Raw genomic sequence first — 26,296 nt, forward strand, 5'->3', positions numbered from 1 at the left:
ACAAAAAGCAGGACAGAGCTTTAATATTTTTACACTGTTGGGGTTCTAATTAGGAATGCACGATATTGGATTTTTGGCCGATATGTTAAAACTTATTTGGCCGATACCGATATACGTTCCTTTGTCAGAACATAGCACACTTATTTAGGCTTATTTACTACAAAAATTGTGTAACAGCTGTAAAAGCTGGTGACATATATTCAGTAACAGCCATATGATATGCATAGCACTTTAATTTATATTAAATGAAAAGTGTTAAACGTTATTTATTAGCATTAATCACCTGCGATGTTGTCTCACTTGTGGAGGCTTGTTCCAGGTTCCTATAGCTGCAGTGTGGGGTCCTCTGCACTCCTGTGCATGAAGGACAGACTTTAAGTTCAAAGTTTTTGTCTGTCCATTGTTGTCTGTGGTAAAACTCACCCAACAAGTCGTGCTATCGGCTATTAGCTTCTCAATGTCGTCGGAAATGACGGCTTGTAACTCGGGTAACGTTACATCGGAAAAATATCTCCGACCGCAGACGATGTAGCGAGGCTCAACGTAGTTCATAAATCTTCAGAATCCGACATCCTCACCAACTAAAAATAAAACTTCCACACCGCCAACATTTTGAATTTTCCTCTCCGCTGTGAGATCAGGTAGGCGCACGGGACGTCATCACGTTGCGCTGCCACTGTAACGTCATCACGTTGTGCTGCCGCTGTAACGTCATCACGTTGCGCTGCCGCTACAGGCAAAAACAGCGCCTTTTATATCGGCGAGTTATTTTAATGGAATGGTCGATGTCCGATATTGAAATTTAACGATATTATCGGCATCATAATATCGTGCATCCCTAATTATTACACTGTTTGAAAGTAGACATATATTGATGACATTTTAAATCTGCTTTTACATTACAAAAATATGTCTCCTATTAAAGCATGTTTTACATTGTTGCTGTAGCCACATACAATAAATGCGAACAACAAGTCAAAGTCTAAATTTGTTCAGGTGTCTAAATTCAAACTTAGGTTAATAAGCTAGATATCCTTTCATAATCTGCTTGCTCAAATAAGCCACTCTGAGGGCACAAGAAGATTTTTATAACCGGTCTTTTACTCGCAAATATACGGTCACAATAAGGCTTTCACAGATACGCCTGTCGCGATAAACAATAAATCAATTAATCGCATGATAAATAAAAATGAGGTCGATAATTTTAATTTATCGCTTTATCGTTTCTTCGTCTCTCTTTCTACTGAAGACACTGGATGACAAAAGGCTCAACTCCGGTGGTCTTCACTAACCCCCTCCCGTTCTCTTTTCTCTTTAAAATCTGTTTTAACCGTCCAAAATCACGTTTTTGGATCGTTAAAAGTAGCTAAGCTGAGAAGCTAAGCTACGAGCTAAGCTAACAGGCCGACCTTGGGGGAAAAAAACTCTGCCTTGTTAAAGCTCTAAAAATTCACAGTTGAAACCTGTGCCTTCGTCTAAAAAGTTTTTTCTCTGCAAAAAGAAGCTGAGAACTTGTTTACTGATTTTTTTTATATATATATTATTATTGAAAACTTTGTGTGACAAATGCTATGCTAAAGAGTTCAAACCAAGCGTCCACCATTTTGTGAATCGAAAAACAGGAACGACAGACAGCCCATGTCACATCAAGGGGCCTCCCTTCCATTTTTCTTAAAGAGACAGGCTGCTCGCTCCCTCACTATCCATCCTTGGGTTCAAACAGCCTTTTACTGCCATCCAGTGGTGAAAAAAAGGTATTAAACACAAAAATTAACCAACATTTCTTCTTAAATTTGACAATAATTACTAATTATTGTCAAATTTCAAACAATATTATCGTTTATCGCAATAATTTGTGAGACGATTAATTGCACAGCAAAATTTGTTATCGTGACAGGCTTATTCACAGATGTGCAAAGTTACATGCTTAGAGTCTCGTCAGTGAGAATCTGCAGCGGACAGTGAGGCAGGAAGTGTTTTCTAGTGTATGCTTATTAGACAGAGGCGAGGTCAAGACGACCTCTGCTTTCCAGCTTACAGATGAGGACAAGGCCTTGGAGTTATCAGGTGCTCCTCCGTGCACCTGCAGGCTTCTCTCTGAGCAGACAAGACTCTGACCTCATACACGTGATTCAACATTAATTTAACATTAGTTGATGATAAACATCCATAACCTTTGCCTAAATTCCCCTGACAAATGTCTGATTGACTAAATACTGTTTAGTAGAGGGATGTTGGCTTCCTTCCCTTATTTCCAGCTCCTTGCCGCTCGCTTTGTGTTCCCCTCCCCTGATTATTGTCCTTCTGCATTTCTTCTCTTAAATGGCTCTTTGCTGCTTTGTCTCACTGTCTCTGTGCTCTCCTCTTTACCCCCCATCAGTCGGAAGCAGATGAGGACTCTGAGATGCGGACTCAGGTACACCGGGGTCGCTTCATGGCTCCGCTCAGTGCATCGTACCTTTGTTAGATGCACTATGAAATGTTGTCCCATTCCTTCGTTCTGGCTTTCCTGCTGTTGCTGCTGCTGCTGCTGTTCACCCTCTCACTACCATACAACACAGCAGACTGACTTTATCTCTGACTGTTGCTGCAGAGCTGCTGCTTCCATAAAATCTGAAATCCATCCACAAAGTGCTTTTTTTTTTTGTTCGTGTAATATTTTTTTTATAGGGGAGTCATGCAGCTACACCCAAGATTTTATAGTTTTTAAGTTGTATTTTTATCCATTCTGTTTAATTTGTGTGAAATGTTTTTCTCCCATCATGTCATTTCTCATTAACAGCCGAACTGTGAAAGACAAAACTCCCATTAATTTTTTTTTCAGACAAGAGTTGGAATTTAATTTCTTTTCCCCTTTTCTTGTCTTTGCAGTATAGTTTCATAAGACGAGTAAAAGGGGAAAACGTTTTTATCAGACATAGTAATCTGATGCTAGAGGTTGGTAAGCAAACAGTGCATGTCTGAAAAATGCATGCGGGTGATTATTAGGTATGAAGAACCGTGTTGATTGATAGAACTTCAATCTGTGTTTTTGGATTTTCCCGTGTGAATTTCTGTAGTTCTTGCTGCGACTTTTCAAATAAATTAAAAGCTAAATGTAACAAATTCAACTGGATTCATTAGATTTTAGTGAAATGTGGGAGTGTTGTGCTTTAACCAAACCAGTAAAGCTAAATCTATGACTTCATGCATGAAACCATTTATTTTTATTGAATTAAGCTGCTCTTAAATGCTCCTGAAGCATTTAAGTACAAGCTGCATCATCAGCTGCCATGCATTTGGGTTTTTCTGCTGTTTTTGCCAGATGCTGCACAGGTAGCCTGCAGAACCACCTAAACAACAATAAACATAGGGAAGCAAATAACGCCACAGACTGCAGATAACTACATTTTGTTTCCAAACCTTTTTGTAACCCATTGGATATGCAAGCTACCGTTCGTACGTAAAGCATGACCGTCGTTCCCGCTGCACTGCTCCTTCCGTTCACCTCCTTGTGTCATGGTTCATCGACCACTGTAGGACTCAGAGCCTCCTCCTGAGGTGGCCAAGCACCAGACAAATGTCAGCGAACTGAAGCGCTCCTTCCTGGAAACCAGCGGCGGCGGCGGTATGTCTGGTCAGACAGAATGGGAGAAGAGACTCTCCTCGTCACCGCTGCGCTCACCCCGAGGAGATGAAGCGCCGATGATTGAGCCGCTGGAGCCGCAGGACGTAAGCTGCAGACTGAGTGACGGCATGTCTGTCTGAAGGGTGGCGTCACCACGGAGAAGTTTATAAAATTATAAATATCTGGTTTAGAAGATTTTACACGACTTGTAGTTCTCTGACCCTTTCATATTTACTAAAAACAATTTGAAGTTTTGAGTTTTTCTTGAACCTTTTCAAAATACTTCTCGTTATTTACAAATGCTTTTGGACGTTTCACTTATGGTAAAAGCAACTTTGGCATTTTTTAAGTTTTCCTAAGTGATCCTTTACATTTTTGCATCTTTGATTTAGAAGCCTCTTGTCAGGGATGTTCAGATTTAACCAATTGGGAGCTTGTAGGTCTCCCCTAAATTACCATTAATTACAAAGCCTTATAAATAATTTTTCTTGTTCACACCTCTACACATTTTTTAATGCATTTGAACTCTTTTTTTTTATGTTTTATCTACAATCACACACCAATTAGTGTATCTGTGTCAAATAGGGATGCACGATATTGGATTTTTGGCCAATATGTTAAAACTTATTTAGCCGATAACGATATTTTCTCCTCTAGACCTACTTAGAGACTACGTAGCGTTTTCTGCTGTGGAATTAAAAGACTACATTGTTCTGCATGGTCTTTGTCAATTTGGCCTGCCATCAAATGCAGATGTCAAAAATGGGGCTGAAAATGATGAAACACTTCAACTTGGATTATGTTTAATGTCAAATTTATTCATGAGATTTACTCTCTCTAACACAAAGAAAACACTCGAACAGTGCAAATTTGTAAATTTTTACAAATCTCAACGGCGCGTGTGACGTCATAATGTGCTGGCGCTGCAGGCATCCTAGTCACTGGGTTGTCATACAAAAACAGCACCTTTTACATCTGTGAGTTATTTTGATGGAATGGCCGATGTCCAATATTTCACTTTATTGCTAATATCAGCCCATACGATACCATGTCGATAATATCGTGCATCCCTAGTGTCAGAGGTTTAAATCACCAAACACTCTTCCCGTGAGCCTCCTTCTTCCCATTGTTTGACTAGAGGTGTGATGATATTCATAAATGGTCAGTGTTTGTTTTTCTTCACATGTGTACTGTTGGAAATTCTGGCTCAAAACTTGACAAATTAAAATTACCGGTAGTTCTGCCTTTCTGTTGGAATCGACATCCAGTTGTATGCCATTTAGCTTTAAAAGGTTAATAATTTCTCTTTTATTACTGGACAATAAATTCCTGAAATTGACTGCAATGGATGTAGGTTCCAAAGAGCTCTAACCCTCTTCCATAGTTAACTTTTAATGTATCGTTACGTTTATTATTTAAGTTATTCATTTTTATTTTCTGAATTTGCCCGCCAGATCCACAAAGTGTTTGTGGTTTCAGGTTATGTAATTACAGAATAAAGGGCACGACTTCTCAAATGTTTTAATTGTGCAGTAAATGAAGATATTTGCTTCTTATTGAAATTCATCTGATCTATCAACTCATTTTGAGTTGGCACACAAATGAAATTTGAGTCATGGTAAATTTGCCAACACGGTAACTAAAATGGCAGCTTTAAATGCATTTAATAAATTTATTTAATGTGGGTTTTTTTTCTTTGATTAACTGTAGCAGCAACTGGTTATGATATGAATATCATGGTAATAGATGGTGACACTTTTATCTCCCTTAAATGACTTCATGCGGGACTAATGAGCAGATTAATATTCTTATAACAGGATTATCTGACATCAGATGGTTCTAAAATGACACCGTCTTTCAGAACCAGAACTTTCTTGTTTTACCTGTTTATTTCAGCCAAGGTGTGTTTGCTTTTCTGAATATATATGACCTTTCTGTTTGCTTTTCTCCGCAGACTAAAGATGAACAGCCAACTGGAGATGAGACAAAAGAGGAGGTGGGACCTAAAGGCACCGTGGTAAGCTGCTTGCTGTTCGTCATGCCTGTAAATTCTGAAAATTTCTTGTTGGTGTCGTGTTGCTCTTCCTCTTTGGTATGTTTGCAGCTCTGCCTGTAAGTGGCTCCCTGTATGTACACTAAAACAAAAAAAGTCTGTCATTGTGATTAATTTAACTTTTTTCTCACCACTTTGATATCAAAATAAAAGCTAAATCTAAAATAAATTGCTGTTCCATAGACTCAGCATCAGTTTTAAATAATTCCTGATCCAAGTTCAAATTGATCCACGTATTTGTGGGACTCAACCTGTCTGTCGTGTCTATATGAGTGTTTCCACCATGTTCTGTCTGTGTGATGCCCTCTGTCCATTGTCCTTTTCCAATAAGTCGTGTCTCCCCAGGCGGCAGCATATCTGGTGAAATACGTGGCGGATAGTGTTATAACAGATGGGGCCACCTCCTCCGGGCCTCACGGGATTAGTTTGTCAACCACTATAGATGACGACGTCTTCATGGACGGTACCCTGAGGGAGGAGGTGGAAGAGAAAACTCCGGACTCCCAGGAGGAGGCATCAGAGAAGTCAGTGGTGAAGGTCAGCCCCGGAGCTGTGAGACAGGAAGTGTCCCAGGCCATCACTGACAAGAAAGGAGCACTCATTATCTTTAAGGAGGCAGAGGATAAACCAGACGCTGAGGACAAAGAGATGAGCGCCTTGGTTGAAAAAGAGGAGCCTGCTGTCCCAGCGGAGTTAGACACCGACAAGAAAGGGACGGAAACTTTCAAGGAAGACACTTGCGTTGGTGCAGAAGGGCAAACCGCAGGAGTCAAGCTGCTGAGTCTAAAGACGGAGATAAAAACCGGTGACGCGACACAGATTAAAGGCACTGACTCGCCTAAGAAAGCAATGGCCTCCTGGATTTCTGAGGAGGAGAAGGTGGAGGTTTCGGAGTTCGTCAGTGTGTCCACAAAGGAGGACACTTGGCTGATGCAAAAGACAGAAATCTTTACCTTTGAAGACGTCCAGTCTGTGCAGCCAAAGTCCAGCCTGACTCAGATGTCAGTCTCTGAGACTTCAGCTACATCCTTAGCAGTGGTACTGTATGACGACTAAAAACAGTTTTGGCTGCACCCCCTGCCCCACCCCCATTGCCTTCCCTTCTGCAGCCACACCAGGCTAACGGCAGCGTAAACGAGCCACGTGCATGGCTAACGATCCCTTATAACATCTAGCATTTAGTGTCAGAACTGCTGCTTTCTATTGTACGATGGGGCTTTAGGGCCACGTAAAGAAAAAAAAATTTAAAGCCATAAAATTACGAGAATAAAGTCTTAATATTACAAGAATAAAGTAGTTCAAGACTTCTTTTTTTTGTGTGTGTGGGGGGGGGACGTGTCAATCAGTCCAGTAGGTGTGTCAGCAAATGCCCAATCCGAAGCTAATTGAGTCGTAATATTATTCAAACTCGGACACAAATAATAATAATAATAATGTCATCACAATGTCAGCACTGTATGTTTCCATACAATGGCGAAATTAGTCTCTGCATTTAACCCATCCACCACCAGGTGGTGCAGTGGGCAGCTATTGAAAGCGCCCGGGGGGGGCATTTTGGGGATGAGACGTGCTGCCCAGAGACGCCACGTGATGTGCAGTGACTGGGGATCGAACCTGGGACTTTCGGGTCCCAAGCCGGCTGCCCTGCCTCTACACCATCTTGGCCCCCACAAAGCAGGGGTTACCGCATTTTAACTGTGGCAAAATAAAGAATGTTGAGCACCTTGTTAAGTTGTACTTTGGTACTGGTTTTACAAATCAGGAGATGGTTAATCTGTCAGCACATCAGCATCAGATTATTATCAGTATCAGGACTTTGAACCTGCTTACAGTAAGGTGGTACGCTCTGATGGGTTCTCTGCAGGTAAGGAGCATTTAGCTTCAGCTTGGTCATTAGCTGGCACGCCTACTTGATTGATTGACAGGTTGCATCATAAATCCGACTCGTGGAAACAAAACAAAAAAAACGAGAGCTGCAAACAGAAAAAAAAAGTCTTGTACGACTTTATTCTCATAATTTTATGTTTTGTTTTGTTTTTTTCTTAGTGTGGCCCTAAAGCCCCGTTGTACTGTTGCAGTCGAACCCACAGCTTTTTTTTTTTTTTTAAATACAAACAGGTTTGTTTTTTGTTGACAGCTAAAACATCCTTTGATGCCCGAGCAGCCGACGCCCACAGCCCAGAAGGAAGAAATAGGAGCTTTATCGGGCTCTTGTTTGTTTCTGTCGTTATGCTCAGCTAAACCATTCCTTCCTTTCAGTTCCTTCTATCAGTTTCCTGGAGGTGGTGACTTCATTGCTCTGGCTGGACGGCACCCCTTCAGCTTTTTCAGCCTCATACTCCAAAATTATTTTTCCCCTCGCAAACCTTAAGAGAAGTCGTGGAAAAAAACGATTGTATGGGTTTTACTTGAAATGTATCTTTTCTGTTCTTGAAAATTTTCCAAAAGCAGATAAATAGACTTGAGTTTGGAAGATCTAAAACCAGATTTTAGATTTTAGGATTTGTTAAATTTGACACATAATCTGCTCGTTTAATAAGCTGCATAAGGATAATCCATACAATCTTTACTTTTCAACTTTGCAAACCTTTTCTTTTCCTCCCTCTTTTTCTCTGTCAACTGTGGTTTTGATTGTCCAGTTTTTACCTTTTTCTCTGCTCTTGTGTCCGTCCATCCTTGTGCTCCATTAGTCTACGCTCGGATGTGTTTCCTCTCAAAAGGTGACCACTGTTCTCTGATCCTCTGTGCCACCTTTTCAGATTATACGACAACTTGATTGTTTTATTCTTGTCAGGCAGGATGTGAAACTTCTCTGTAATGTTTGGATTTGTGTTGTCAGAGTAATATACAAGAGCTTCATCTAATGGCACATTGATCATTTATAGACATCAGCTGTTGGGGAGGAGAAGACAGTGGTTGCCACGGAAACGGAGACATCACCAGCCAAGCAAATGGTAAATGTATTGACGACGTCAGCAGATCATAAAATCAGCAACGCTAGATGGTAAAAATGGTCAAAGTTCAGGAAAGCTACTGGCTGGAAATAAATAATTTATTTCTGCTTTTACACCAACTTTAGAGCAAATGTACGTCTGTGCAGCCTATTTCAACAAGTTTGTCCTGATTTTAACAGCATTAAAGTAAAGCAGGTGGTGAAGGTGGCAGCTGAATTATAGAAGAGATGAAACTGAATTCAGTGTTGCTCCTGTTTGCAAGAAAGAAACAAACTGTCTCTGACTGAGGAAGAAGAGGGTAAAGAAGATTATTTAGTGTCTAAAAAGTCCAAAACCTTTCAGGGGAAAGAAAACGGCTCAACTAAAATTACTAGACCAGTTGGATTATTAGCCACTGGGAGAGAAGAGTTACTTTAACATCAGTAAAATTTGCTCTATAAACTTTGCTGTTTAGTGTTGGAGCTGACATTTGACGAGTTCTTGTTACTAACCCGTCTATTTTAGTTATTTAAGTTAAGCTTCCATAAAAATACAGCATTTACCATGTTTTTATTGCTTTTTTTTTCTATTGTTAGACACTTTTTTAAATGAGAAATTTTAATTGTGACTTTACCAGCCAGGACATAAGTTTTAAACTTTACAAATGATGATATATTCAAAAAATTTATATAAAAATTGGGCATTGAGGATTTAAAGAAGGTTCTAAAATCAGTACATTAAGATGGGGATTGTTTTACTTTCACTGGAGTGTAGCTACGTCAGGCTTAAATTTGGAGAACAGTAGTTTGTTTTTTTTAGCATCTGCAGGCGTCTTCTGCTCCAACTCCATAACAACCTCATGGAAAACTGAGCGACTGCAGTAGGTCCAGATGAACTGGACTTTCATGTTCCAGCAGCAGTCCTCCTGAGGTCGATCATCAGGTTTTCTTTCTCTCTGTGACAGAGTTTGAGTTGGGCGCTGTGAGCATCTGATTTATTAATAACGTAATGCTTCGCGGGCCTTCAGTTGGTGATCTGTACGCTGAACGCAGCCTGAGAAATTCCCAAAAACCGTCCACACCGCAGGAACGACATGTTGGGTAGTGGTGACAGTGAAGACCTGAAGTCCAGCTCAACTGAGCGACTCAGACTTGCATCACCTTCTTGGTGAATGTCTGAGGTAAACTTGCATCAGGTCCTGTGGTCCCACCACCCCTCCAATCGTCCCCCAACGTTTGCTGCTGCACAAACCAGAAGACTGTAATAATTGTGGTCGACAGACTTCTCCTCAGTCCCCTCTCCTTTACGGGGTTAGAAAGTTTAACGCCCGTTTGTTTCGACGTCTAAACCATGCAGTCTTTGTTTTTGAGCATGTGCTGCTTATTTGAGTGGATTTGACTTGTACACCAGCTGGCTGTTGTTTTTACAACAAAAACATTCTGTGTCGTACGAGTGTCTGTTCTTTGGCGTTTGGTTGAACATATGAGTTTTTAGAGAAGCTGGTCCTAACTCGGGTCTGCAGGCACTTATTTGGTTCTGTTCTCTGTCTGCGCTGCAGACTCCTGACGGCGTGGAGGTGGCTGCCAAAGACATGCCAGTGGTCCACACAGAGACGAAAACCATCACCTATGAGGCATCCGAGGTAAACCTAAACACAACTTGACATCACAGTAACTCATCTGATAAACATGCAGCTCTGCTGTCAGTACTTTTAAACCGTGTTTAGCTTTATTTCATTTTTTAAATCTTAAATTCACATCTTTTTTATTTGATTTCTGGTCATTATTTGGATCCAGTTGCACAAAACAACTTGTTTTTTTCTTTTATTCAAAGTTTAAAAATAATCTTTAATTAAAAAGAAACTAGAACAAACACTTTGTTTTATCATTAATGTTTCTTAATCTGCGTCACTGCTAAGTTTATGAAAATAGATGAAGAGTCTCCCTGGACCCGGAGCACCTACAGGGTACAAAGACCAGCCATTGTCAGCTTTATAGATTTTACCAGCACACACACTTAATGATCCGACCGGCCGTTTACAGTCAGAGCTGCTTTGGGTATCTGTGCTCTTTCAGCGGCTTCACAATCAATGATTGGGATTTTAGGCTGCAGGATTTTTCCACTCGGTCGTTAGCGAGCAATTTCATGTCCACAAGTCGGCGTCGCGCTGCGTTGTTCTGCAAGCTTCACTCTTAAAAGTTGAGTTTCAGTTCTTTGTCAATAAATAAGTGTGACCCTCCTGCTGCCCTTGGGTCAGAATAACCCAAGAGGTCTCATTTTGAACCGAGAGTGGGACGTGTCCAGTAAACCTCCAGAGGGTTCAGGAGGCGTCCTACGATGATGCTTGGACCACCTCAGCTGACTCCTTTTAGGTCATGATCCAAACCTCATCGCCACAGATTAGTGTTGGACACATAGATGGACCAGTAAATCGAGAGCTTTGCCTTTCTACTCAACTGGGTTAAAGCAACGCCCGATCTGTCGACCCATCTGCTCCATCCTACCATCACTTGTGAACAAGACGTTCAGATACTTGAACTCCTCCTGAACCAAAGACCCTCCTGACCCGGTGATGAAAACCATGGCCTTGGGCTTAGAGGAGCTGCATCTTCATTCCTGCTGCTTCCCACTCCGCGGCAAACCAGCTCAGTGAACGCTGAAGGTCATGGCCCAAAGACACCAACAGAACCACACCAAGACCCCGAGGGTTCCCAAACCAGACCCTGTGGAGAAACAATATCTGAAAATGATGCAAAACACTGAGAATGAAACAAAAACCAACATTTGTCTTCAATCGGTGGTCGTTCATACAAGTGACTTGAATATTTTTTATTAAAGGGTTTAACAAAGTGCTGTGACTTCGTCCAGAAGACAAATCTGTTGTGTTTTGACAGGTTGACACCAACGGTGACGCAGACCCCGGGGTGCTGCTGAGCGCTCAGACCATCACCTCGGAAACCACCAGCACCACCACGACCACGCACATCACGAAGGTCAGGGTGCATCCGTTGTCTCGTTAGCCTCTCGGCGCTCCTGCTCGCCTCTCTGTCTCCATTTACTGACAAAACTAAAAATCTGGCAACACTGAGAAATACACGTGCACCGTTTGTAACGTTAATGAAGAAAAAATGTATTTTAAGCTATTTTATTCCAATAATCGTTTGAATGTTTATGAAGCATCCACTCTATTGTGGTCCATTTTTCTTCCATATGTTTTCCGGCGTGTTTCTCGTCACGCAGTTTTCAACAAATCATAGATCAAAACTTTCAGCTCATTCAGGACAATCCTGTTATGACTTTTGGTATTGGTGCAACTTCAGCTGTTTTGAAATATTTTGCCTTTTCTGTCATTTTCCTCATAGAATATGAACTGAGCTCATTTTACATCCTTCAAATCTTTACATCCGTTTATAACCTTTTACTGCTCCTTTCACATTTTGTTCTGCTTCAGCTTCTTTCAGCTTCCTTCTGCAAATTTAAACATTTTTCAGCTACTTTCAGCTGATTTCAGCTGTTTTGTGCTCCGTTCAGATTCTTTCTGCTAATTTCAGCTTGTTAGACTCCTTTCAGCTTATTTCTGCAAGTTTCAGCTTTTTCTAGTATTTCAGCCACTATATAGCTGTTTTATGCTAATTTAAGCCTTTTCAGCTAATTTCATGGTTTTTGCACTCATTTAAAGTTTTTGCAGCCTAATTCAGCAAAAATGTGTTCTCTCCACTTCTTGTGATTTCAGCTTATTCCTACCTTTTTAGCTACTTTTCAGCTGTTTTTTGCTAATTTCAGCTTTTTCAGTTAATTTCTACTTTTTGTATTAATTTCTGCTTCTTTTGGCCTAATTGGGCAAATGTGTTCTTTTTGCTTTCTTCTGCCAATTTAAGCTTATTCTACCTTTTCAGCTACCTTTTTAGAAAAGTTTTAGCTAATTTCAGCCATTTTCCGATAAATTCAAGTTTTTCGTAGTAATTACTTGTTATATGCTCCTTTCGGCTTTTTCAAATTTTTATTTTATTTCAGTTACTATTTAGCTGTTTTATGGTCATTTTAGCTTTTTCAGCTAATTCCACATTTTTTTAACTCATTTCAGCTCTTTCCACTTCCTTCTTGTAGTTAAGCTTCTTTATGTCTTTTCAGCTACTTTTTAGTTAGTTTTTTGTTGCTAATTTTAGCCTTTTTTATCTGTTTTCATAGTTTTTGTGCTAGTTTCAGCTTATTTAAACCTAGTTCAGCAAATATGTGTTCTTTCTGCTTTCTTTAGCTAATTTAGGCTTGTTCTTAAATTCAGCATGTTTTTAGCCGATTTCAGCTGTTTTCAGCAAGTTCTTCAGCAGTAAGCATTCACTCTGCATTTTTGCAGGAAATGCAATTTTTCTAGTTATTATTAATTTCCATCTTGATAAACTTGAGCAAAAGGAAAAAACTGAAATGTTCAAAGTGCGCGTGGAAACATTTCCAAAATGTAAAAAGGTTGAAGATGATCTTGTTTGACAGATTTGGACCAGTTTTTATTAACACATGAACTGGATAATGTTTCTGGGTAGACATCTTTCCACTAGGAACATGTTTTAATCGTGTGGACCTTCTGAATGATCATAAGTTAAAAGAACACGTTCACGTTAAAGCTTTTCTTTGACGTGTGTTTTTCTGTCCATCAGACGGTGAAAGGAGGAATATCAGAGACGAGAATCGAGAAGAGGATCGTCATCACAGGAGACGCAGACATCGACCACGATGAGGTCTTTTACATTTCTTCCTCATTAATTAGTAACTTGATCCGAAAAGGACTTTTTTCTGATAAGTGTGACCTTGGTGACCTTGTGGCTTTAAGTTTGCGAGCGATCGACGAATGAAATCTGAAATCTTCAGCTCATGATGTGGTTTTCAAACTAAAATAATGTGAATAGGTGGCTTCACTGTTGGGTACTGACTCACATCCACCCGCTCTTCCCCGTTCTCTGTCTCCCCCCGGTGGTCCCTCCTGGCACTGCACCCCCATATTGTAGGCTCTGGCTCAGGCCATAAAGGAGGCTAAAGAACAGCACCCTGACATGTCAGTGACCAAAGTAGTCGTACATAAAGAGACAGAGATCACGCCGGAGGAGGGTGAGGATTGACCCAGGTAAGACAACCAGTCCCCACCCCTGTCCGGTTTAGTCTGGGCTGCTTTAGATTGGGTTGGATCGCCCCGCTTTCTGTCGCCCTTGCAGCTTGCGCATCGTGCTGTGGCTGTTTCAGCTTTATTCGTCCTCGCAGGGAGAAGGGGCTGCTGCTGCCGGTGTGCACGCAGACCTGACGTCTTACTCAGAGCGACGCCGTTTAAAACCTTTACTGGGGTGCTGGAGAGAAACTTTTGTTTTCAAGAAGCCTAAATTCCACTTTTTATGACGATCAACCCAGTGCTGCACCGACGAGTAGAAAACGTGAGAAATATTTTTTCCAATAATTACGTCCACAAAAAAAAAAAAAACCTGCAGTGATGAGAGAATCAAATCCGGCCGAACCGGCTTCTGCTTCTCATCGTACGTGCAAACACCCCCGCGTGGACTGAAATCTGATCTCGTGTGCACGCGCATGAGCTTTAGTCTTTTTTTTAACTCTCCTTAAGGAATGTGGGAATTAACTCGGACAAGAAAAATTCATCTGTTTGTTTTGTTTTTAAACTCACTCATTTTGGCTCGTTTGAAGAAAAAAAAAGATTCAGACGTTTGTTTTAAAAACTGTAACGTCAAGAGGTTGAGTTTAACCTGATCCAAGTGAGCGGGCTCGTTTATTCCAAAAGAAGCCCGCTGCTCCCAAATCTAAAGATCTGAGTCTTGTTTCCAGAGCAGATTATTTTCTAACAGTTTGTCAAACTTCGGTTAATCTCGTTCCTTCTTGTGTTTTGAGTTGGGATCGGTCCAGATGTGTCTGAACTCGTCAGCGGCGGCAGGTTCCAGCCGGTGTGCAGCTGCCTGAAGGAGCTTGTCGTTTCGTTTCACTCGCGTCCTTTCAGACGTCTTGGCTGAAGCGTCTTCTGAGTTTGGAAGCTGCTCGCCGCCTCGTTTGTCTCCGCGGCTTTTATTTCATTAGTGTTGGATACGATCTCGAGGAGCGACGCTCGGGATGAGCAGCCGTGCATGAGTATGCCTGCACGACTCACCAGATGGGAATGCTTGGCTTAGTTCCTGCAGCCTCGCCGTTACTTGTGTGTGTGTGTTTGAATAGCACCATTAACACCTTGCTAAATGTTTTCTCTGTGGTCTCTCAGTGTTTTCCAGCTCAGACACACGCAGCGTTGGGGTCAGAACAAGAAACGATGAGCTGCTGAAATCACGACAGCAGAGTCTGATCCTGAGAAAACCCCACAGCGAGGAGCCAAGTCCCAGTGTTAGAGAACGTCATGCTTTATTCTGCCCTCCCCAGATCACTTTGGTTTCCTTATGAGCACCGAGTGGGCATTAAGTCATTTTTATTTCTGTTTTTGATTTCAGAAATTCTTATTTGATTGATGGACTGTTTAACAGACACAATCCGTTCTTGTTTCTTTGAGTGTGCCTGTAAAAATATTAAATATGTCACAGTCTGACAGAAAATTCAAACGTTTCAGCTGCGACGGCAGCAGAAACTCGTGAGCACAAATATCTTTGGTTCGAATCTTCAAATATCACAATTATTCAGATTAAACATGAGTTATAACAACAAAATTCACCATTTTACTGTTTTATTGGCTAATAATAGCTATTTTTTCTCATAACAATTATGGCTAAAGAAAAATTCTAATTGCCGTACTTTCTGCCGTACAAGTCTCATCAATCCAAATATGTCTAATAAAGTGGGGAAAAACATAAATAAGTAGCTTCGCTGTATAAGTCGCATCTATTATGTGTCATCGCTGACAACCTGGAAACGTGGGCCGGTGTTGTGCCTTAAATCGGTTGGCTGCCAAATGGTGGCCACGGGAGCGTGCACGGGAGGACTTTAACAAGAATTTAACAAGATAACCACCTAAAAACAATTATTTGTTTGCTCTATTTTATAGCAAAGGTGGGTCTAAGTTGAACTTTTCCTTAACAAATGCACTAACGGTCAAATCAGCTGCGTTTCGCCTGGGTGGCGCAGTGAAATGCAGCTGATGATGTTTGCTCCAGGAGTTCCAGAGCGAGACGAAGGTGGCTGTGTATGGCAAGTCAAGTGTATCATTAATAGCCACAGAGAGAGAGCGAGAGAGAGAGAGTGTGTGCGAGTGAGTGTGCTGTGATTGCTAGTATCACTCAGCCCTCTGTGAACAGTAAACAGCCATCAGTGTGCTAATGATCCATTGTTAGGCTGATGGTCCTTCTTGAGCATGTGATCAGCTGGTTTTGGTTGTCAGCAGCAAACTGGTTGATCCACTCTGAGAAGGTGCTATTTATAAGACTGAGCTGAATACAGCACCTCAGACTGAGGAAGTCTTTCGGATGAGAGACAAAACATTTCTACAATTATTTTATTTATTTATTTATTTATTTTAATGTCCAGAGGACCAGATTTAACTTTTTTAGATTTTTCTACCTGGATTATTGAGCATGCATCAGGATATTAGTCGTTTCGGTGTATAAGTCACAGGACTTGCAAAAAGGTGCAACTTATACAGCAAAAGTACAGTATTAGTTATTTTATAGTTTAATTGTGTTTCCATGAATCATCTCACGACCCCAGACTTGATGTTTAGTGACTTATAGAGGAACCGCTGCAGTAGATGATCAACAGAAGGAGTTTTATGGGTCAGATCTTTTCTGGATAAGACATAAACCAGTGTTGGTCTGCTGGAGACAGTTATTAGGTCTGACACTTTGCTCTTTTGTTTTCACCTTTCCTCTCCCCATCATTCTGCAATCAAATACAAGAGCTGGACAGAAACTTTGAAACACTGTCAGAGAATCAAGAAATCTGTTGACCAAGATCACGTTAAAAAGATCTGAAGAAAGTCTGGCTCGTTGGAAGCAAAGTATAAAGAAGTGGTTAAAACTTTTGCACAGAAGCTCATTTAGCTCTTCACAACACGCCAGATGAGCAGAATGATGTGATCCAACTAGAAACCACTAAAAATCAACAAGTACCATAGTTTTCGCTGTATAAGTCACAATTTTTTTTGCATAAATTTGCAAGTCCTGCGACTTGTACAGCGAAGTGACGTATTTGTTTTTTTTCCCAATATTTATCTATAACCCAATTTTTGACTGAGATCTGACGATTTCATTCATTCTGACATAGAAAATATTGAACACTACCATTTTCAGCCACTAGGGGGCCCTCAACTAATATGGCAAGCCAAGTGTCTCATTATTAGGTAAAAGTGGCTATTAATGAGACACTTGGCTTGCCATACAAAGCCACCTTCCTCTCACTCTGGCACTCCTGGAGCAAACATCAAATCAGCTGCATGTCGCCGCACCGCCCAGGCGAAACGCAGCTGATCTGACCGTTGAAGTGCATTTATTAAGGAAAAGTTAAACTGGGACACACCTTTACTATAATGTTCAGCGGATCTACGGTTGTTTGCGTTTGTTTACATCCATCAGCCTCATGTTGATCAAAATGGGCTTGTTTTTCATCGGTTTACAAATGTTTCTTAAAAATAAGTTTGCTGAATAAAGCATGACGTAATGTAGAGCAGCTTGGCTTATTTAAAGTTAACGAACGAAAAAGAAAATGGCTCTCGCTGTAACGGGTTTCATCCCCGACCTTGTGTGTGTCTGTGTTGTGCGTTTGCTCCTTTCTAACCCTGTGCTCCCTCGGACTTCCTGTAAACGTGGGCGAAGTCGTAGCGGTCTTTCTTGAGGCTCGTTTTCTGTGTTCAAAGTCTCGGATGTTGTTAAACGTGCAGGAAGTTCTCACTCCTGTCTCCTCTGCTCTTCCAGGAGTAACACCGAGGGCTGCTTTCTGTCCAGACCTCCCAGAGGCTCCGCACGCCCGCCACGTCGGGACTCGGAGGGGGGGAACCCCGCTCTCCAAACGCCGCAGCTCGCTGCTACACTCAAACATCACCTGCAACACAAATGAATGCATTCTGCATGAGAAGGACGCAAAGCTGAATTATCAAACAAACGAGAAGAAAACGCCGTAAACAGTCTGATTTTTTTAAGTTTTTATTTTTTAAGAAAATGGTTCCCAATCCGTCTGCGCGCTGAATCCCAGCAAAGCAAGCCGTTTGCTTTCACTGCCTTATGACTTGGACGCGTTTTTATGATTACTGAAAATAATTATTGTAGCAACATTTTTATTTATGAAATAAAGCCATCACTCCAGAAACTTGTAATTGCTGTAGGCTGTGTATGTTAGAGAGCCAACACTATTTAACCTCGCTGTAGAAGTGCCGACCTCGTTGCAAAAACAAGCATTACTTCACTCCCCTTAATGATTTTTCCAGCTGGTGTGCCACTACAGACAGACCTCCACACCTCAGCACTGTACATAAAGCTTCCTGAGGAAAATGGCTCATGATCTTTTAAGGTTGATTTGTGTAATGTCTGTTTGAATTGCATTCATTTCACTTTTTAATGTAATTTCAGTGTTTTATTGTTGTTTCTCATCAGTCGCTTACAACACTGCAAGGTCTGTTTGGGGCTGAAGCCTAGAAATCAATACGAAGGTTTGTTTTTTAATGTGCCTGTGCAGGCTTTGACCGTGGCCTGCGGCACAAGTTTGTGTAAAGGCAAAGGGCTCAGGCAGCCAACCTGCCAGCTGTTTTGTCTCCTTCATCACTTCACATGTATCTGACTCATGTTCAGCCGTGTTTTACAGAATGCTTTCCTTTTTAATTTGCTGGTTTCCTCTGAAATAAAGTGACTACAGTACAAAAACTTGCTGTACACGTTTGTGTTTTCAATCTCAGATTGAGTCACTTCCATATGCATTAACGTGAATTTAAGATTTTTATTTGCTAATTAATGTTAAATGAATAAACTGAAGGGAGTAAGATTACCGTAATAACGTGCAGAACATTCTGCATGTATGATAACACCTGGAGAACCAAAAGCCTCGGAAGCCCCGCCCCTCTGGGAGACGTGTGTGCGTGCCGAAGAGTACAGAAAAGTAAGAGGTATCACTACTGTCGCTCTAATGAGTTTTTAAAGCATCTGAATTATTTGTGGTCAACTCGTGATAGTTTCTGTAGAAAAACATAAATGTATAATTGTCTTCATGTGATGTGCACAGTTCAAGCAGCCTTTGTATTAATAATTTGAAGGATTGAAACTTTGCACAGGTTGTAGTACAGAGAAACTCAAAAGACTCGAGGAGAAGCAAAATGTTTTCAGCTGTAAAAAAAAAAAAGGTGCAGCTGATTCGTTTTAAAAACATTTTGGATTTGTGTGCTCTATAAAGCTTTGTAATAAATGAAATTGATTAATTTCACAAAATATAACATGTAAATCTGACATTCCAAATGTTTTCTAGCCACTAACTTAAACTAATATGAATCATATTAGTTAACTTGGATCAATGAAACCAATATGAATCTGTTATTACTAATACTAAAAAAAATTAACTTGATGGGTTTAAAAATCGAATATTGTGTGTGTGGGTGGCTGTTTATGTGATTTTTTTTTTTTTTTTTTATCTAAAGCATCTTGAGGAATATCTTGATGCATGCTCAATAATCCAGGTAGATTGTTGAGTTAAATTAATTTTACTTGAAGTTCTTTGTCAATAGGGAGTGGTGGCGCAGAGGTTAAAGAAGGTGGGTCTGTGATCGGAAGATCGCCTGATCAACTCCAGGTACAGACAACATCAAAATGTGGGTGGGGGCCCACACCTGTCTCCATCCTCATTTGCCCCACTCTGGGCCCTTGGGTGGGGCCTCCACCCCCAGCATCTGCTCCCCTGGGCGCCCTAGATGGCAGCTCCGCTCCACACAGAGGGCTGTGGTTGCTTCAGGGAAAGGTATCCAGCGTAAAAATAATTGCCATGTCTTCGTGCGGCTCAGTTCGCTGTGATGAAGGGAACAGGTGAAAGAAGAAAAAAGTTGTCTTTCAATAAATCAACTAAAATCACCTGTTTGAGGTGATTAAATTTAAACATTCGACACTTTGCTTTGAGATTGGCAGTTAAAAAAAAAATCACGTTGGAGTAACTCATTGTCTTGTGCGTAGACGATCTTGGGTGCAGTTCCAGCTCCGGCGCAGTAGGTGGCAGCAGAGCGAAGTGGCATTTCCTTTGGAGCCGCGCAGTCACAACAAGAGGAGGAAGAGGAAAAAACGACAGCTTTGGATCTGGATCGTCGTCGACTGCCTTGCGTGACAACACGGGGATCGGCCTCAGGCTTTAGGTATTAACACTTTTATTCCCTCTCGCTGTGTTGGAGCGGCCCGGAAGTGTCGAACCGGGTTTTGTTCGGTTCAATTCTGCGCTTCAGTTTGCCAACTGACTTTTCGGGCTGCAGAAACGAACCCGCGGAGGCTCGGAGCCGACCAAAATGGCTGGGCGCAGTGAAATGTGAAATCTTTCTCACGGAGGTTCTGTGTTCCTGGCGCGGCTGACACGTAAACACTGCGCAGAAAACGACTTGTCGGCGCAAAGTGAAGTGCGCCTGTTCGCTTCTCTTCTTGTTTTTACTCTTTCTTTGCGTTCCGAGGCTCGTCTCGGGCCTCCTGTCGTAGTTTTTCCTCCATGATTGATTTAGCTGCTGGTGTTTACTCCTCCTCTCACTGGTGCACATTTATAAACAGCAACGCTTTCAGTTGTCGGTTCTGTTTGTTTTTCTTGTGTGTTTTTAACTGTTTTCTCTAAAGTTGTGCGCAAACAGCTCCACCCATCAGCTGTGCAGGATCCATGGGATCTAACAAGTCTGCTGTGTTCCCTCCACAGGTTGCTTCTCTTTGACCTGCAACATGTCTGATTTACTGAGATACATCGACTACGACCACAAAGCCACCTTCCTGAAGATGCTCAACCAGCAGAGGATGGAGGGTGAGCACTGCGACGTGGTGGTGGTGGTGGAGAACATCGAGTTCAGGGCTCACCGCTGCGTCCTGGCCGCCTGCAGCAACTACTTTAAGAAGCTCTTCAAGAAGCAGAGCGACGAGGACAACTCCATCGTGGAGCTCGACTTCATCCGCTCCGACATCTTCGAGGAGGTGCTCAACTACATGTACACGGCCAGGCTGGCCGTGAGGAAGAAGGACATCAATATGATGATGTCGTCCGGTCAGATCCTCGGCATCAACTTCCTGGACAACCTGTGCACCCAGAAGCGAGAGCTGACCAACATGAAGACGCGAGAGAACCAGGCTCCGGACGACCACGGGATGAGAGCGCAGGACGCCATCCTGAAGGAGCTGGCCATGGAGGAGGTGCGGAAGAACAGCTTCTACGACCAGGGCATGGACGGGATCGGGCCTGGCGGCTCTCACGTGTCGCAGCCTCACAACTACAACACGGGCATGGGTAAAGACCCCCACACCCACAGCTGGGCCTCCTCCACCTCCAGCGACATGAAGCTGGAGTACCTCCTCTACGGCCACCGCGACCACGTATCCTGCCAGACCACGGGAGCCAAACCCATGGACCACAACGCCAAAAAGGAGCGCCTGCTCACCGCCAACCGTCCGTACGGCTGCGAGCACTGCCCCAAAGCCTTCACCACCGCCGCCCACCTCAAAGAGCACCTGAAGATCCACTCGGGCTTCAAGCCGCACCGCTGCGTGGTCTGCGGCAAGGCCTTCATCCGGGGCCCCGACCTGAAGCGGCACGAGCGGGTCCACAGCAACGAGCGGCCCTTCGCCTGCCAGATGTGCGAAAAGGCCTTCAAGCACAAGTCCCACCTGAAAGACCACGAGCGGCAGCACCGGGGCGAGCGGCCCTTCAACTGCGGCTCCTGCGACAAAGCCTTCATCAAAGCGTCGGACCTGAAGCGCCACTGGAACACCATGCACAGCGCCAACCCCCGCAGACAGATGTCCCTGTCGCCCGCCGCCTCCCAGCACGCCCAGGCGGACGCCGCCGACCAGAGAGACTGGAAGCTGGAGACCGGGCCACACTCGCACAACTCGGGGGACTGCTGAGCCCCGGCGCGTGCGCACACACACACACACCCCAACTCAAACTGACACACTGACAGCCGTGCACACCTAAAAACCCACAAACACACACTGACGCGAGCGTGTGGCGGCGCCGCGGGTCAGAGACGGACGTGAGTAACGAGAGACCCTCGCATGTTCATACAGACTGTGGGGCTGTATTATTATTATTATTATTAATATTATGTTTATTGTTATTATTATAAAGAGTTAAAACGATGTTTCACCTGTAAAGTCATGTAAATGTTTAGTTCACTATACTATACATATATTTTTCACAAAGTATTGTCGATATCTAGACGGAGGGTTCTCATAACATTATTTTCTTTTACTTTAATGAGATGTGAAACATTTAAATGTTTGGTTAACCTTTAACGGATTTTATGGAGATAAAAGCGCGGGAATGACGGGGGGGGGGGGGGCATTTTCTGCATAACATTGAGTATATTCATGTGGATGTTTTTAATGGCTGTGTTTAGTTGTATTGATTGATATTACACTGTAAAAGCGGATGATACCAAAGTCTTGGGGCGTCTGACGGATCGTCTGTAGACTGTCCTGCTCCAAGCGCCCGGCCAACTAGATTTACTGTTATACAGTACGACCGTCACCCGGCTATCAGCAGTTCATGATAGGTGTCTGTATATACTGTAGCTTAGTTTGTTGCACAACTAGAGTTCACGATAATGACTTATGCACATATAACATTGTCCTACACTTTGACAATAAACACCATTTGCTGTGTTTTATTGTTGTTGCAAAGTTGTGTTTTTGTGCTGAGTCAACAAACGGCTATAAATTTAAAATGTCGAAGCGATTTAAAAAAAAAAAAAACCATCGTCCTTAGTTACATATTTAGCTTCCTTCCCAGCCGATTGAACCGTCAGGCTCGCTGTTCATGCATATCCACTGGAAGTTGAAGTTGGAACCGGAGCAGCTTGCCCAACGCCTGGTCTCAGTCGTTTATCGAACACATTTATTTGTGATTTTTTTGTTGTTTTTCAAAGAAAGCTCGTGACTTTGCTGGGGGAGTAGGCGGGGCTTAAAGCTCCACATCCTGAGCGCACAGGACTCTGGTTCCAAAACTAGAAAAGGCCGGTGGGCGGGGCAGCTGGTCTATAATGTAATCAGGCAGATGAGCTCTTCTCTTCTTTGTTTTCCATAAACCTGTGTTCCTACACCGTCTGGAAAAGTACATTTTATTGTAGTATTTTCCAGGTGTGGACATGTAGAAAATACAACACAATTAAAAATCTGCATTTCTAAAAAAATTAGCTCAAATGAGCATTTCCAGTGTATAAAACCACGAATGTAAGAAACTTTATGTTCATTTTTGGTTCTTCTCTCGCTGCAGTTTCAACCCGATGATGCGTTCTGTTGTGAGATCTCGTTACGGTTTGTGTGTCGCTTGGACGAACTTGCACGTTTGTTGACGCCGGATGCCCTCGGTGTTTACTCGAGGTTGGCACCGGCACAAAAGATGTTCCAGCTTGTGAACATGTGAACAAAGTGTGTTGGTGCTCGCAGTTTGTGTTAGGGATGACTCTCAGCGACTCCCTCATCAAACTGACTGAGTTACAGCCATTGGTGTGTGTAAAATATTTTTCTATCGAGCAAACACTTTCTTTATATTCATAGCTAAATCTCTATAACTCCAGCTCTGCCTTTTCCCACAGTTCGTCCATTTTACGGCAGGCCGGTGTATCATAAAATAAGGTCATTAGCTGTAGTTCAATCCAAATCAAAATGAAACGTTTCTGTTCACAATCTAAATATTCTGAACATCTTGGTGTGTATTTGAGCTCCAGAAAACCACAACTACCAGTACATCCTTCCAGAGCTTTTAGTGGATTTAATGGATATTCCTACGAGAAAACTTTAAATATAAAAAGAAAAAAATAAACATCAATAACTTAAATGAAAAGTGCATGAAACATCACGATGAGCGGCTCCGACATCAAACCTCCGTCCACAGCCGAGCTCCTCTAAAGTTCTGGGTACTGGTCGGGAACAAACAGCCGATCCAAACCAGTTTATTTCAACGAGACCGGAGTTGTTTCAGTCAAACTCTTTAAATGTTGAGGATGACTCTCAGCTACTACCACGTAAAGTTTAACTCCACCTTTAATTTATAACCAACCATTACGATGGTCCATTAGCTGTGACGGCCATCTTGAACTGGGTTTATACCAAGAGTTATGCAACCAGTTGTTTCTTTCCAAGGGTTTCATTACAATCCATCCACTGGTTCACGAGATATTTTGCTAACAGTGCAAACTCGTTTGTCGTTTTTCATCAGTTTCTTGTTCCTTTAAAAGTGAATAAATCTTTTCCACGTGTTGCAACTTTTAGTTAATTTGCGAGTTGGAAACCTTCAGGTCCCAGACTCGGACATGAAACGAGTCTCTTGTTAAAAACAAATCACTTTGAGCAGGATGAGAACAGCTGGCACACGCCCAATGTTTTCTTTTTTTATTTTTAAGTAAAGAGGAAACTTCTGTGCAGGCAACACTAGATGGTGCCCTGTTCAAAGTCTCTGACCTGCCCAGTTTGACCCGCTCAGGTCGGCTCCAGAACCACAGAGAACACCAGAACAGTTTGTAAATTATGCACCCTCACACCTCAGCTGTGTCCATGCATTGACATTCATCAGAGTAGTCTGTTAGCAAAATATCTCATGAGCCACTGGATGACAAACTGCTTTTTGTGTTAACCCAGTTCAAGATGGCCGCCGCAGCTATCAGCCTTATGGGTAAAACTTTGTCATGCATAAAGTGTGTGTGTGTGTTCACTCCAGTCTGTTTAAAGGTTTGCATGTGTAATGAGTTCTGTGCACTGGGGCACATTCTTGTGTGAATGACAGGCAGTGCGTGAGTGTGCATTCATGCGTGAGTGTGCATTCGCGTGTGTGTGTGTGTGTTGGGCCCTGTCTGGATTTACGTATGCATGAGCCCATGTGCATGTTTGTGAATGCAAATGAACACATCATCAGTGTTTAGGGGTTCATATTTCAGAGGGCTGCAACGTGAGAAGCTCATTCTTCACATGAACGTGTCGCCACCGTGCAGTTTCTTTATCGTCCAAGAACAAAAAAGGTGACTTGGAAACACCGTCCATCTCTCCATCTGCCCTGTTCATCTTCTGAACTTGGAAAAAAAAAAGGCAACTTGCTGACTTCCATTTTGGTGTGTTGCTGCAGCTGTGTGTAGGAAAGGTCACTTAAAAAAAATCACAGATCAAAAGTTTAAACTGAGAGAATGTTTCATTTTAAGGGAAAAATCTGTTGTTTCCAAATTTCATGGCGTCAACAAATCCCAAAAAAGTTGGGACGAGTCCATTTTTTCCACTGTGTGGCATCCCCCCTTCTTCTTACAACACTCAACAGACGTCTGGGGACAGAGGAGACCAGTTTCTCAAGTTTAGAAACAGGAATGCTCTCCCATTCATGTCTAATACAGGCCTCTAACTGTTCAATCGTCTTGGGCCTTCTTTGTCGCACCTTCCTCTTTATGATGCATCAAATGTTCTCTATAGGTGAAAGATCTGGACTGCAGTCTGGCTTTCAGTACCCGGATCCTTCTCCTACGTAGCCATGATGTTGTGATTGCTGCAGAATGTGGTCTGGCATTATCGTGTTGAAAAATGCAGGGTCTTCCCTGAAAGAGATGATGTCTAGATGGGAGCATATGTTGTTCTAGAACCTGAACATAGTTCTCTGCATTAATGGTGCCTTTCCAGACATGCAAGCTGCCCATGCCACAAGCGCTCATGCAACCCCATACCATCAGTGATGCAGGCTTCTGAACGGAGCGTTGATAACAACTTGGGCTATCCTTGTCCTCTCTGGTCCGGATGACATGGCGTCCCAGTGTTCCATAAAGAACTTCAAATCGTGACTCATCTGACCACAGAACAGTCTTCCATTTTGCAACACTCCATTTTAAATGACTCCTGGCCCAGTGCAAACGTCTGAGCTTGTGGAGCTTGCTTAGAAATGGCTTCCTCTTTGCACTGTAGAGTTTCAGCTGGCAACGGCGGATGGCACGGTGGATTGTGTTCACGGACAATGCTTTCTGGAAGTATTCCTGAGCCCATTCTGTTATTTCCTTGACAGTGGCATTCCTGTTTGAGGTGCAGTGACGTTTAAGGGCCCAGAGATCGTGAGCATCCAGTAGAGTTTTCAGATTAAACTTTTGATCTGTCATCTGTGTTATATTACGAATAAAATATTGACATTTGCCATCTCCACATCATTGCATTCAGTTTTTATTCATAATTTGTTTAGTGTCCCAACTTTTTTGGAATCCGGTTTGTAGTTCAACTCCCATAAAACCAGCGGAGTCATAGTTATTCTTGTGTTTTGTATGGTAGTTGGCTGTGGCAGCCACGATTACTTGAGTTTCTTTAAAATACAGTTGTTCATGAGATGTTTCCTTAACAAAGAGGCAAAAACATTATCGCCCTTGCAACTTTTTTCTGCACTCGCTCAAGGCGGACGCCTTTTCCTCTCCCCTGTTCTCCTCCTGCTTTTTACTCTCTGGCTGTGTCTCGGAGCTCCTGTTGCACATCTTCCAAACGAAAAATACTATCATGGATCTGTTGTGCTGGACTTTTAACACAATCGACAAAATCTTTTCAACAAAACGACCGGGGTCCTGGAGAGCCCTCA

The 26,296-nt window shown here is 42.5% G+C and overlaps 2 protein-coding genes across 2 annotated transcripts in view; both read left to right on the plus strand.

Annotated features, from left to right (window-relative positions):
- epb41l3b (erythrocyte membrane protein band 4.1-like 3b) overlaps positions 1-18,411 on the plus strand; it is a 54,869-nt gene extending 36,458 nt beyond the window's left edge. The window contains exons 15-26 of the mRNA XM_037682378.1: positions 2,381-2,416; positions 2,872-2,937; positions 3,520-3,711; positions 5,562-5,624; positions 6,006-6,698; positions 8,351-8,380; positions 8,546-8,614; positions 10,152-10,235; positions 11,488-11,586; positions 13,246-13,326; positions 13,594-13,709; positions 17,470-18,411. Of these exons, the coding sequence (XP_037538306.1) occupies positions 2,381-2,416; positions 2,872-2,937; positions 3,520-3,711; positions 5,562-5,624; positions 6,006-6,698; positions 8,351-8,380; positions 8,546-8,614; positions 10,152-10,235; positions 11,488-11,586; positions 13,246-13,326; positions 13,594-13,704 (1,524 nt within the window). The 3' untranslated portion in view covers positions 13,705-13,709; positions 17,470-18,411. The remainder of the gene's footprint in view (positions 1-2,380; positions 2,417-2,871; positions 2,938-3,519; positions 3,712-5,561; positions 5,625-6,005; positions 6,699-8,350; positions 8,381-8,545; positions 8,615-10,151; positions 10,236-11,487; positions 11,587-13,245; positions 13,327-13,593; positions 13,710-17,469) is intronic.
- A 1,345-nt stretch (positions 18,412-19,756) lies between these two features.
- LOC119414749 (zinc finger and BTB domain-containing protein 14) lies at positions 19,757-22,305 on the plus strand. The gene is made up of 2 exons (XM_037681859.1): positions 19,757-19,877; positions 20,417-22,305. The coding sequence occupies exon 2, from the start codon at positions 20,440-20,442 to the stop codon at positions 21,610-21,612; it is 1,173 nt and encodes a 390-aa protein (XP_037537787.1). The 5' UTR covers positions 19,757-19,877; positions 20,417-20,439; the 3' UTR covers positions 21,613-22,305.
- Positions 22,306-26,296: the final 3,991 nt, after the last annotated feature.

The sequence above is a fragment of the Nematolebias whitei genome, chromosome 9, assembly GCF_014905685.2.
Source record: "Nematolebias whitei isolate Nwh7 chromosome 9, NemWhi1, whole genome shotgun sequence".
In the NCBI taxonomy this organism is placed as follows: domain Eukaryota; kingdom Metazoa; phylum Chordata; class Actinopteri; order Cyprinodontiformes; family Rivulidae; genus Nematolebias; species Nematolebias whitei.